The sequence below is a fragment of the Leucoraja erinacea genome, chromosome 11 (genome assembly GCF_028641065.1).
Source record: "Leucoraja erinacea ecotype New England chromosome 11, Leri_hhj_1, whole genome shotgun sequence".
Taxonomy (NCBI): domain Eukaryota; kingdom Metazoa; phylum Chordata; class Chondrichthyes; order Rajiformes; family Rajidae; genus Leucoraja; species Leucoraja erinaceus.
Window position 1 is genome coordinate 12,670,959 of NC_073387.1, and position 13,522 is coordinate 12,684,480.

The 13,522-nt window shown below is 44.4% G+C and overlaps 1 protein-coding gene across 1 annotated transcript in view; it reads left to right on the top strand.

Moving 5' to 3' along the window:
• The window catches only part of LOC129701463 (GDNF family receptor alpha-4-like), a 36,386-nt gene that overhangs the window by 13,576 nt on the left and 9,288 nt on the right, over nucleotides 1-13,522 (top strand). The window contains 5 exon segments of the mRNA XM_055642657.1: nucleotides 1,651-1,883; nucleotides 1,885-1,933; nucleotides 4,074-4,166; nucleotides 8,354-8,702; nucleotides 9,870-9,979. Of these exon segments, the coding sequence (XP_055498632.1) occupies nucleotides 1,651-1,883; nucleotides 1,885-1,933; nucleotides 4,074-4,166; nucleotides 8,354-8,702; nucleotides 9,870-9,979 (834 nt within the window).

Consider the following 13,522-nt stretch of genomic DNA (forward strand, 5'->3'; position numbering starts at 1 on the left):
TAATTAGCTATAAATGAATCCCAAACGCCAATCTTTAACACATGTATAGAATTCACAGACTTGGTGAACAAATTCATCCCGGTAGCAGCGATGAATGTAATAATGGAAGTTGACATTCATGAATTAATTAATCCCAATTGTCTCCCCTGAGTAAATCAAAGGTATCAAAGGTATTTTATTGGTCACATTCCCATTCACCTAGGTGTAGTGAAGTGAAATGCTTCTTGCCATTTTGCAGCACATAAAGAAGGAATACAGACATAACATTAATAAGAGTTTTAAACATAAAGAACATCCCCCCACAATGGTTCCCATTATGAGGGAAGGCACAAAGTCCAGTCCCCAACCCCAGTTAACCCGTAGTCGGGCCTATTGAGGCCTCCATAGTTGCCGTAGTCGGGCCTATTGAGGCGTTGTTCCAGGCCGTTCTCGCTGGGTGATGTTGCTCCGGCGTCGGGAGAGTCCTCTCAGCGGCTTGGGAACCCTGGAACGGCCGCTTCCGTACTGGAGGCCGCGGCTTCCGAAGCCGACAAGGCCGCGCCGGTTGGAGCTCCACAACTGGCGATCTCATCTAGAGATCCCAGGCTCCCGGTGTAAAGTCAGCACTGCCGCCCGCAGCTGGTCGCTCCACAGTCCCGCAGCTCCGCGATGTTTTCCCCAGCGATCTTCAGCTCACCGGAGCTCCAGCGCGGCAACCCGGGCAAGGCATCGCCCGCTCCGCGATAGCGCTCCAGCGCTGTGCCGCCGCCAAAGCTGAGGTTCTGGGCGGTCCCCGACAGGAAACGCCACTCCAGGCCCGCTGGTAGGCCGCAAGGACGGGTCGAAGCTGCAGCCCGGAGAAAAGCTGCCTCTCCGACCAGGTAGGAAGGGACCCTGAAAGGTAGTTTTCCCCCCCCACCCCCCACATAAAAAAAGTCTACACCTCCAAACAAAACACTTAACTAACTAAAAAAAAAAGATGAAAAGACAGACAGCTGCTGGCTGGGCAGCCGTGCACAGGACAGCGCCCCCTACATTAATCCTATTGTGAATAAATTATCCCGGGCAGCATCGTAAATTCCAAATCAAAACTTGTAAATGCAACTCTAAAGATGGTTTGAGGAAATTTCCCATTGCTTCTTGATTTCCAAATTTTCTAAAACTCTCCACACTCTTTCCAGTTTATCTGGATACAGATTTCAAGATCAAATTGTCCTTTGTGGCATAGCTGATTGTTAGTGACAGTTGTTGTGGAGGTCAATGAAGGCTCGATGATTAAATGTGGTCCATGCTGCACCACATTTTCCCCCGGCCGTGATCACTCTTGCTGGAAAGTGAACAATACCTTACAACTCGGCGGCTGTGACACGTGTAAGCTAAGTAAACACATACAGGTGCGTGCACATTGAAGAACACACATAGACACAGCGGGGAAACATATCTATGTTGAAATAAGCAGACATGATGACAAAGTTACACTAATCTGATAAGAGGATTAGGTTGCCTTTTAGATACAGTCAGAAGCGCTTGGGCAAACGCAAATAAATGTACCCACAAGCTGAGACATGGAGGAAGCACCAAAGGGCACATCCCTTGCACGACGAAGGGGCAGCATTTTGTTTCACGGATGCATTGTTCGCCGTTAATTATTGTAGCCGTTTTCTCCCGCAGATCACGTCCTGGTAGATGATGTCACCCCACCAGACAGCTGCCTGTCAGTGTTCACACAGTGCTCCCTGGACCCCAACTGCACCACAAGGTTCCACATGCTGAAGCAGTGCGCAGCCAGCAATGCAGCGGGTTCCCTGCAGCCTGCAGCCGGCAATGACTGCATGGCTGCCGCCTTCGCACTTCAGTCCCACCAGCTCTTCACGTGCAAGTGCAAAAGGGGAATGAAAAAAGAGAAAGAACTGCCTGCAGATATTCTGGACCATACACCAGAGCCACGTCCCAGGTACACAGGATGACCACTGTAGATAGATGCTTCCTATAATGTCTATAAGGAATTACATACCAAGATGGAAAAGAGAGAGCAAGGGCAAAAATATAATGATTATGGTTAGTAAGATGCATAAATGAAAAGAGGAGAATAGAATGCTGCTTCTTTGGTTTGCACAGTGGTTTGGACAAGGACCAATTGTGTTACTTTAGGATTTCGAGATACAACTTGGAAACACGCTCTTCAGCACACTGAATCCACACCAACCAGTGATCACAATTTACAATTTTGACTGAAGCCAATTGACCTACCTGCAGGTGTTTGGAGTGTGGGAGGAAACCGGAGCTCCCGGAGAAAGCCCACGCGGTCACAGGGAGAACATACTAACTGAATACAGACAGCACACACAGGCAGGATCGAACATGGATCTCAGTGCTGTTAGGCAGCAACTGTACCACTGTGTCACTGTGCCTCCCTTACAAGTTGTGCAGGGCCAAATGGGAGTATGGTATCTCCTTTAATCCATTGCACATTATATGTGTGGAGATGTCCCAGACTGAGGAAGGGTTCTGACTTGAAAATGTGCCTGTTCATTCCCTCCCCAGATGCTGTCTGACCCACTGAGTTCCTGCAGCACAGAGATTCCAGCCTCTGCAGTTTCTTGTGTCTCCGTTGTTGTCACCTGAATGCTTGTGAGCGTACAATTCATGAAGGGGATCAATGCTATTTCGTTTATTTGTCATGTTGGGTATATGTGCAAGGGTTGATTCTGGGGGTTTCATTCTGCACAATAAGATAAAAGAGGCCTTGCATCACACAGACCACAGATATTCCCCTCTTTACCAACTGAAATATAATGGACTGGTTCAGAAAGAGCTTTTCCTATCAAAGGACCTGGCTGTGATCAAAGGCAGACGGCTGGTGGATGTGGAGGCTAAGGTTGACCAATGTTTGGAGAACCGAAGAACTGAGATGCTGGAAACCTGACCAAAAAAACAGAAGATGTGTAGGAAGGAACTGCAGATGCTGGTTTCTACCGAAGATGGACATAAAATGCAGGAGTAACTCAATGGACCAGGCAACAAAAAGGATGGATGACAGAACCTTTCTTAAGATGCTGGCTATACTCAGCAAGTCAGTCAGTGTCTATGGGGAAAGAAATAGAGTTAATGTTTTAGGAAAATAGCCATTCATCAGGTGACATGTAACGTTGGCTGTTCATCTCCCCAGAGGTCCTGATGACCTGCTGAATGTCCCCACCATTCTCAGGGTTTAATTACAGTCTCAGGTTGTTGTCATGACCCACGGGTGAAATCGCCTCGTACTCTGACAGCTTTTGTGACCCTGAACAAAACGTTTGGACCAGTTCTCAGCCACTGCGCCAGCAAACAATGGAACTGTGCTGACTACAGAATAAAAATTGCTAGACTGTAATGCTACATAGTGCATGACTCTCTGGCTTATCTGAACAGACACATTATAAATGATTGGCTGCGAGAGGAGACACATCCTGATGGTGCAGACAGGTTCACGTGGAGAGGTTGATTTTTTTTCCTCCTGGAAGGATCTGTGTCTGCGGCTCAGTACGATAAACAAGAGACGCTCCTTGAAGACTGGGATGAGATGATTTTTACTCTTGCAGAAAGTTGTGAGCTTTTGAACTCTCCTTCAAAGAGTGGTTAAAAAAAAACTATTTAAGTGCAACAGAGGGAGATGAATCCTTGATAAGCAAGAGGGCTAACAATCTCCTTGCTTAGGCACGAATGTGGAGTTGAGGTTAAAATCAGATAGGCAACGATTTTACGATTGCAAAAGTAAGCCTGGAAGGCCTGTGGCCTCTGTTCTCAGAGACTGGCACTGGAGCAGATTACATGTGTAGGAAGGAACTGTATTTGCTTAATCATACTGAGGATAGACATAAAGTGCTGGAGTAATTCAGTGGGTCAGGCGGCACCTCTGGAGAAATGAAATGGGTGACATTTCGGGTCGGAACCCAGATTGTTTGAGGTACAAGAAACTGAATGTAAATCGAGTTTCACTGTACCTTAATTGGTACACGTGGTAATAAAATACCTTTGAACCTTTGAATGCACGAATTCTGTTTGAGTGAACACTGAGGCGTTGAGTAAGATGCTGTGTCTTTCCTTTCCTGCAGGTTACAATGAGTTTGACACATCGCCCTATGAGTATTCAGTGTCTGCCCCTTTGTGGGATGTGGACTTTGGCAGACTCGCTTCACTGGTTTCAGGTACCTCAACTTGTAACATGCATTATAGTATTCAGTAGTGAACCTGTGTAACTATTGAGGTGGGGGGAGACAAAATAGATTTCCAGAAATAAATATTTTGTTTTAGTTGATTAGCTCATTATTGTCGCATGTACCGAGGTACAGTGAACATCTTTTTATGTAGCGTGCTCGCCAGTCAGCAGAAAGACTATGCATGATTACAATCAAGCCGTCTACAGGATTCAGATACAGGATAAAGGGAATAATGTTTGGTGCAAGACAAAGTCTAATAAAGTCCAATTTGAGGATCTCCAATGAAGTACATGAGAACCAATGAGGACCGCTCTCTAGTTGGTGTAGGATGGTACAGTTCACTGTTAACAGCTGAGAAGAAACTGTCCCTGAATCTGGAGCATTTTCAGCATCTGGTGCATTTTCACACTTCTGTACCTCTTTCCTGAAGGAAAGTATCTCTAGCCGGATGCAGAATATAACCATTTTTAAATGGCCTATGTCGACATCTTTTATATTTCAATAACCTGCAGGCAGTTCTTGCTTGACCAACAAACTGTGGAGTCATAACAGGCTGCAAACGGAATAATGCTGTGTTATAAAATTGATATTGTACAATAATTGATAACCCAACACTTATAGTGTCCTTCACTATTGATTTCATTTTATGGATTGTCAACCCTTGATTAGACACCAGACTGCAATTCATTTCCAGGGCTTCTGTAATTTAAGTATCATTTGATCAGATAGCAGCCTGGGACTCATTTTTTAGCATGCATTATTCAACGCACATGTCCTCATCCCCTCCCAATCGGAGCAGGTAATTTAAAATTGCTGAATCAGTGGTTCATTTAAACTGCAAACTGCATCAAGAGTCAAGTAAGGAGAATTTGGGAGAATAAAAGTTGGGTAAAATATTGAAGCTGTGATCTGTTTATAATGAGTGCAATTTCAGTGCAAAATGACCAAGGTTTACATTGGAGCTTTTATGTAGAAGCTAAGGTGCAGAAACAGGCCATTTGACCCAACATGAATTTGCAATCACAGTTGAGGCAAATGTCATATTTTTAAGGCCAAGACATGTAATCACATGAAAAGAAACACGCAGAGGTTTAGTTATGTTTTAGGAACTAATATATGATACTCCAAAAAAGCCCCTTAAATGCATATCATTCTATTCATTTATTTCTTGTATGATCGCATAAACACACAAACACTTAAACATTTGATCTTTATTTATAACATAATAATAATATAACATTAACTATATAATTAACATTTATATACTTTGCCTTAGCTATGTGGTAGCAGGTACATCTCTGGGAGATTAAGTTTCTCCTGAATTCCTTCTCAGATTTATTGGTGTTGAAGCCATTATTCAGTAAATTACCCACATTATGTTCTCACCAGAAATTCCCTTCATATCTCCCCCTTTGTGTGATTTGGACCTCGGCAGACTAGCTTCTCTGGTTTCAGGTACCTCAACTTATAACCTGTATTATAAGTAGAGCCAGGATTTTGCCATAAATGCCATGTGCCTTTTCATGCCTTTTTTTTTTATAATTTCAGGAAGATAATGCCTTTTTCACAATTGAGTGCCTAAATCAGCCTTTTCTTTTGCCATTTTAACGTAACTTACAAGAAAATTTACACCTCCGGGGCGAAACCCGGCTCTAAGTGGGTGTTAGGTAGTGATTGGAGAGGGGTGCGTGGGAAAGGTTCCACTCTTTGCAAAGTGGAGTCATGCTTTAAGTAGATGTGATGTGGTGATTGGGGAGGAGTAGGTGGGGAAGGAACTTGTCTTTTCAAACTGGACTCAAGCTGTGAGTAGGTGTGAATTGTTGGTTGGGGTTACCAGGGTTAGGTTTCTGTTTATCGAAACTACAGTAGAACTCGTTCAGGTCGTTGGTCAGCTGACGATTGTCCAAGGAGCCGGAGGTTTTTCCTCTTGTAGCTTGTGATTTCTTGCAAGCCCTTCCACACTGAAGAAGAGACATTTGCTGAGAACTTGCTCCTCAACTTCTCAGAGTACCTTTCCTTGGCAGCTCTGATTCCTCTTCTCAGCTTGTACTTGGCCTGCCTGTAGAGGTCTGCGTCCTTACTCCTGTAGGATCTACCCCTGCAAGTGTCAAAATGCCTAAAGTCAAGTCAACATCTTGTAAAAAACTGAATGCTTTGGCGAGAGTGTACAGGAGTGATATATTCTCTACAGACAACTGTGTGCTGTTTTGCAACGCATGTGAGAAAGCAGTGAATCATGAGAAAAAATATTTCATCTCCATGCATGTACAGACAGCTAAACACAAGTTGGTGACAGAGAAACAGAAGGTAGGATATATGCAAGCTTGTCTCCTCACAACATTTACTGCTGGCTCCAATCGCAATCTGAGTTTTTGACTGATCTGCGCAAAGCATTCATTGATGCTGGAATTCCACTGTGGAAATTGGAAAACAAATCTCTCAGAGGTTTTTTAGGGAAATACACAGAGGAACATACCAGGCGAGTCATCATTACGGAAAAATTGCACAACATTGTTGTGCAGAAAATTAGAGATGAAGTTGCATGCATCAAAATATGTATTTCTATAGACGAGATAACTGATGCTGTGGGGAGATTTGTTGCCAATGTGGTAATTGGTACACTGGAGGCAGGCCAACAATCAAAGGAGTATTTCTTGACATCTGAAGTATTGGAGAAGTCAAAGAGCTGAACTATTGCTCAGTTGTTTACATCTTCACTTGCTGTACTTTGTACTTAACGTTCCTGGCGATGTAAGTGAAGACAAACAAGGAAAATGTGAGAGGGTGATTTTAGCTAACAAAGATCTTGAAGAAATACAAAACATAGCTAAAGTTCTCAAAGGTAGTTGTAATGCACAAGATATCGACATGAATGTAGAGTTTGTAGCTTGTTTTAGGTATGCACCAGTGACCTCAGCTGGGGTAGAAAGAAGTTTTTCACAACTGTAGCATATTCTGTCTGACAGACGGCATGGTTTAACATCAGATAATTTGAAAAAATGCTGGTAGTTATGTGCAACCAAGCAACTTTGGTCATTTAATGTAGTATACCTTTATAATTATCATTTTTAACCATATTTTGGTGGAGGAAATAAATGCCTTTTTTGTCAATAAATGCCTTTTATGGGCCTTTTTTGTAATTTTATTATGCCTTTTTGCCTGCCTATTTCAGAGATTTTTAACGCCTAAACATCCTGGCTCTAATTATAAGGGTAAAATACTCTGTAGGGAACTGGAGTAATCTGTCGAGGAGGAGATGGAATAGGTTTCCACCAAATCTCCCCCAAACATCTCTTTTCCAGAACACAGTGTTTCTGAGAACTATCATCCGAGACTTCATCCATTTCACCACTAATTTCCATCTGGCGCTCAAATAAACCATTTCCGACATTTCCTTACCATTTCTTGACCTCACTATCTCCATCGCAGGTGATAGACGACTGTCCGCCATCCGCTATAAACTCACTGACTCCCATGGCTATCTGGACTACACTTCTTCCCACCCTGCTTCTTGTAACGACTCCATCCCTTACTACCAATTCCTCCGTCTACGCCGCATCTGCACCCAGGATGAGGTGTTCCAAACCAGGGCATCGGAGATGTCCTCATTAATCAAGGAACGGGGGTTCCCTTCATGTACTATAGATGAGGCTCTCACTAGGGTCTATTCTATACCCCGTAACTCTGCTCTCACTCCCCAACTCCCCCCCCCACCCACTCGTAACAAGGGCAGAGTCCCCCTTGTCCTCACCTTCCACCCTACCAGCCGTCACATACAACAAATAATCCTCCGACATTTTTGCCACCTCCAATGGGATCCCACCATCAGCCACATCTTCCCATCTCCTCCCCTGTCTGCTTTCCGCAGAGACCGCTCCCTCTGTAACTCCCTGGTCAATTCATCCCTTCCTACCCAAGCCACCCCCTCTCCTGGCACTTTCCCTTGCAACCGCAGCAAATGCTACACTTGTCGCTTTACCTCCTCCTTTGACTCCATTCAAGGACCCAAGCAGTCTTTCCAGGTGCAGCAGAGGTTCACCTGCACCTCCTCCAACCTCATCTATTGCATCCGCTGCTCAGGTGTCAGCTGCTCTACATCGGTGAGACCAAGCGTAGGCTTGGCGATCGCTTGGCCCAATGGATTTCAATTTTCTTTCTGGTGTCTTCCTTTCCAGAAGGGACCAAGGTTCAGCCACCAGCCAGTGTGAACCATTGCTTGGATGCTGCGCAAGCCTGCAACGTGCATGAGAACTGTAAGCAGTTCCGCACAGACTACGCCAAGAACTGCCTCAAGCCCACCTCCAGATTTGGTTGCAACAGGCACAAGTGCCACAAAAGCCTTCGCCGCTTCTTTGACCATGTGCCGGAGGAATACAAGTACCCCTTCCTGTTCTGCCCCTGTGAAGACAGCGGATGTGCTGAGCGCCGACGCCAGACCATCGTACCTGCTTGCTCCTTCGAGGAACCCGAGAAACAGAACTGCTTGAGGCTGCAGGACATGTGCAAGGAAGACACCATTTGCAGGTAAGAACACTTAACTAAATTAACATTAAAGAAGTTGCACTTAGTGCAGTGGTTCTTAACCTTTTTGGCATACGCGTACACATACGCAAACAAAATACTGTATGTGGTATGTACCTTTGTTGCCTTCCTAAAAATGGGCTCAACAAATGGATATGTTATTTATGACCCCCTTCATGTCCCCCGGTAAAACCCCAAATGACCCCCCCAATGGGGGTCCCGACCCCCAGGTTAAGAACTACCGACTTAGTGGAAGATGGTCAGCTGTGTAAAATGGTTTGGTTCAAACTCTTACTCGTGTCTTCCATTGCGTAGAATTAACCAAATTCCTTTCAAATTATTTTTCATTAATTTAATTTCCAGGCAATGAGCCCTTTTTTGTAATACACATAGTTCATGCAATTTCAGTGGATCAAATTGTTCTCTCCACTGTTGTTTATAAGGACTCCAAGTACATTAGGCTTGTTGCTACTCACAAATGCATTAGTAAAATATCATGAGAGGAATAGATCGAGTACATGCACAGAGTCTCTTGCCCAGAGTAGGAGAATCGAGAACCAGAAAACAAAGGCTTAAGGTGAAGAGGGAATGATTTAATAGGAATCTGAGGGGTAACTTTTTCACGCAAAGGGTGGTGGGTGTATGGAACGAGATGCCGCAGAAGGTAGTTGAGGCAGTAACTATCGCAAAGTTTAAGAAACATTTGCACAGGTGCATGGATAGGACAGGTTTAAAGGGATATGGAGCAAACGCAGGCAGGTGGGACGTGTAGATGGGACATGTTGGTCAGTATGGGAAAGTTGGACTGAAGGGCCTGTTTCCACACTGTATGACTCTATGACTCTATGACTCTATAACTCTGAACACATCTGTGGATACAAACTACCGATATTCCGACATTGACAGATCTATATCCTCCCTGCCTTCCATTCTCATCATTACCCGATGCTTGTCATGACTGGGTAAATAACTTGTCTGTTGTTGACTTAGCCTCCGACCAGTTAGACAACCTCACATAACCCTTTGGATTGTGAAACTGCCACACTAATGCTCGACTATTGATCGTTCATGATTGCTTTCACAGTATATGTGCCTTTTGTTGTTTTGCACTCACTGGGATCTGATTATTTGTGTTCCAAGTATAACATCTTGCTTTTATCTTTCTGGCAGATCCCGACTGGTGGATTTTCAGACTAATTGCCAGCCGTCTAAGAAGTCTACCAGCTCTTGTTTCCGGCAAAACTATAATGCCTGCCTCCAGTCATACACTGGCCTCATCGGTAAAATAATTACCCTCTCTTCACTCTTTCTGTTGTTTTAATATTAAGGAACAAATAGTGCCAAATATCCTTGTGCAGTACCCCGAGCATTTTGAAAGGTTTCCACTAAAGAGTTGGTGACTTGTGACTGCAATGGCAGTGTTCCAGTGTTCCATTGTCCAGAGCAGTGTGAACATATCCTGAAACCATTTGTTCATGACATTGCCAGCAAACAAAGTAGAGGAATTGCCAGAACAGAGATTCCCAAATATTTTTGCCTGCTACCGAGAAATTGGCTTTCTTGCTGGTCCACACCATTCTCCACTCTGATGAGAAATATTGATTAAAACGTGTTCATTTGTATAATTATGTTCCACTTCTAACTTTTCCAACTTCCAGTTATGTAACTTCAAATTTATATAACTTATGGAAAGTCATGTTTTCATAAACATAACCCTCCATAAAAAGTTATTTGGAAAGTTATATTCTCCCCTCCCCCCATGACCCGCACCAAGGGAGGGGGGGAGGGGTATAATAGACCTAGGAAATACAAGCCACTGTTCATCTAGCTGGCCACCCATCATCCTGTTAGTCACCATTCCTATTGCGGTGTTGTTCTAGGTTCTTTGATTTGATTTGATTCCTTTATTGTCATTCAGACCTTTCGGTCTGAACAAAATTTCATTGCCTGCAGTCATACACAATAATAATAAATAACAAAACATACAATAAACACAAATTAACATCCACCACAGTGAGTTCACCAAGCACCTCCTCACTGTGATGGAGGCAAAAGTCTTAGTCTCTGTCTCTTCCCTCCTTGTTCTCCCTCTAGGTTCTATTCTATGCTCCCACTGTTCTTTGAGATCAAAGATAATCTTCTCTACATGTTCCCCATTCAGTTAAAATCAACCTTGATTTAGTTATCTATGTCTGTTAAAAGGATGAAACCGGCCAATACTTTATTTTGGCAAGAGGATGAATATGGGATTTGGGAACTAGTAGAACTTTTGCCTCACAGCGTCAGAGACCAGGTGTGATCCTGACCTCAGGCACTGTCTATGTGGAGTTTGCACGTTACCTCTAGGGGTGCTCCAGTTTCCTCCCACATCCCCAAGGCTCGTGGGTTTGTAGGTTCTGTAAAAAAAAAGTTGCCTGTAATGTGTAAGGATTGGATGAGGAAGTAGAATGACATAGAACCACTGAGAATGGGTGATCGATGGTCGGCATGAACTGGGTGGGCTGAAGGGGGTGCTTCCATGTTGTATCTCTAAACTACACCAAACTAAAATTCTATTGGTAACTCAAGTACTTAGTTATCAGTAACATGTATGGTGTTGTTTGGAGCTGCATGGGCTTTCTGCCACAACCCCTGAATAAGCCCTTCCAGGCTGTACATCCTTAGCAATCTCCGCTGGCTGTGGGACTACTCAACATGGAGGCAGAAGACTTACCACAGTCCACCACCTTCAGGGCAGGTACATTGATTGAATGCAGAGCTTTGGACAGTAGGTCAGGGATTGGGAATTCATCAGTGTGCATAGTGTCCTCACCCTTCCTATTCTAAGATCCTGCTGCCATACAGATAATCATTGCAGATGGCAAACGTTTCTTGTATGCATGGCAGATGAAGTTTAATGCGGAGGAATGTGAGGTTATCCACTTTGGTAGCAGAAACAGGAAGGCAGATTACTACCTAAATGGCGTCAAGTTGGGAAAAGGGGAAGTACAATGGGATCTGGGGGTCCTTTTTCATCAGTCTATGAAAGTAAGCATGCAGGTACAGCAGGCAGTGAAGAAAGCGAATGGCATGTTGGCCTTTATAACAAAAGGAATCGAATATAGGAGCAAGAGGAGCAGAGCCCCAGGGAGACCACACCTGGAGTATTGTGTGCAGTTCTGGTCCCCTAATTTGAGGAAGGACATTCTTGCTATTGAGGGAGTGCAGCGTATGTTTACAAGGTTAATTCCCGGGATGGCAGGACGGTCATACGCTGAGAGAATGGAGCAGCTGGGCTTGTACACTCTAGAGTTTAGAAGGATGAGAGGGTATCTCATTGAAACCTATAAGATTGTTAAAAGTTTGGACATGCTAGAGGCAGGAAACATGTATCCCAATGTTGGGGGAGTCTAGAACCAGGGGCCACAGTTTAAGAATAAGGGGTAAACCATTTAGAATGGAGATGAGGAAACACTTTTTCCTCACAGAGAGTGGTGAGTCTGTGGAATTCTCTGCCTCAGAGGGCAGTGGAGGCAGATTCTCTGGATGCTTTCAAGAGAGCGCTAGATAGGGCTCTTAAAAATAGCAGAGTCAGGGGATAGGGGGAGAAGGCAGGAACGGGGTACTGATTGGGAATGATCAGCCATGATCACATTAAATGGCGGTGCTGGCTCGAAGGGCCGAATGGCCTACTCCTGCACCTATTGTCTATTGTCTATTTCTGTCCTATTTCTCACAGGGTTTTAATCTTAGTAAAACCTGTCAGCATTTGGGATGAGGGTGTTACTAGTAAGTCAGTATTTCTAATACTCGTAGCCGATCTGAAGGTTTAAAAGAATATTAACCACGTGATATGTGATTGGACTTGTAACTGTAAGAGGTCGGCACAGTGGCGCAGCAGTAGATTTGCTGCCCGACAGCGCCTGAGTCCCGGGTCTGATCCTGACAATGGGTACTGTATACAGAGTTTGCAACATTCTCCCTGTGACAGCGTGGGTTTTCTCTAGGTGCTCCAGTTTCCTCCCCCACTCCAAAGACATACGGGTTTGAAGGTTAATTGGCTTTTGTAAAATTGTATATTGTCCCTTGTGTGTAGGATAGAGCAAGTGTAAAGTGTGATTGCTGGTCAGCCTGGACCCAGTGGGACGAATGGTCTGTTTCCAAAGTCTGAAGGTTATGGTAGGTTCTCCACACATAGGTTCTCCAGCAAAGGCATGAACAATTTACTCTATTACAGGCCAATTCTTTGGTCATTTCATAGTGCTGCTCCACAAATGATCAGATTTATTAAGCTAATTTCCTCAAAGTGGCAATGCTAATTTTGAAGTAGAACCACTAGTTCACTATAACACAGATCGGTAGGTTGGAGGATCAGCCTCCAATTCCTGTGGGGCTCGTTGTCCATCAGAGCGGTTGCCTGGATTATTGCACCATACATGGAAAGCGGTTGAAAACAAGCGTGGAGTGTTGCAATGCCTGAACTTCCACTTGAACTCATTCCCTATATAGGGGCAGCACACTGGTAGGCTGCTTGCCTCATCGCGCCATTTTTCCCCGTATACGATCCCAACCTCGGCTGCTGTTTGTGTGGAGTTTGCATGTTCTCGCTGTCATGCTGAGGGTTTGCCCCAGGTGTTCCGGTTTCCTCCCACGTCCCAAAGATGTGTGGGGTTGTAGGTTAATTGGCCTCTAAAATTGCCCCCAGTGTGCGGGGAATGGATGGGAAAGTGGGATAACATAGAGCTAGTGTGAAGAGGTGATCAATGGTTGCCATGGATTCGGTGGGCCAAAGTCTCTATTTTAAAGGTGTATATCTAAACTAAACTAAATTAAACTAAACTAAA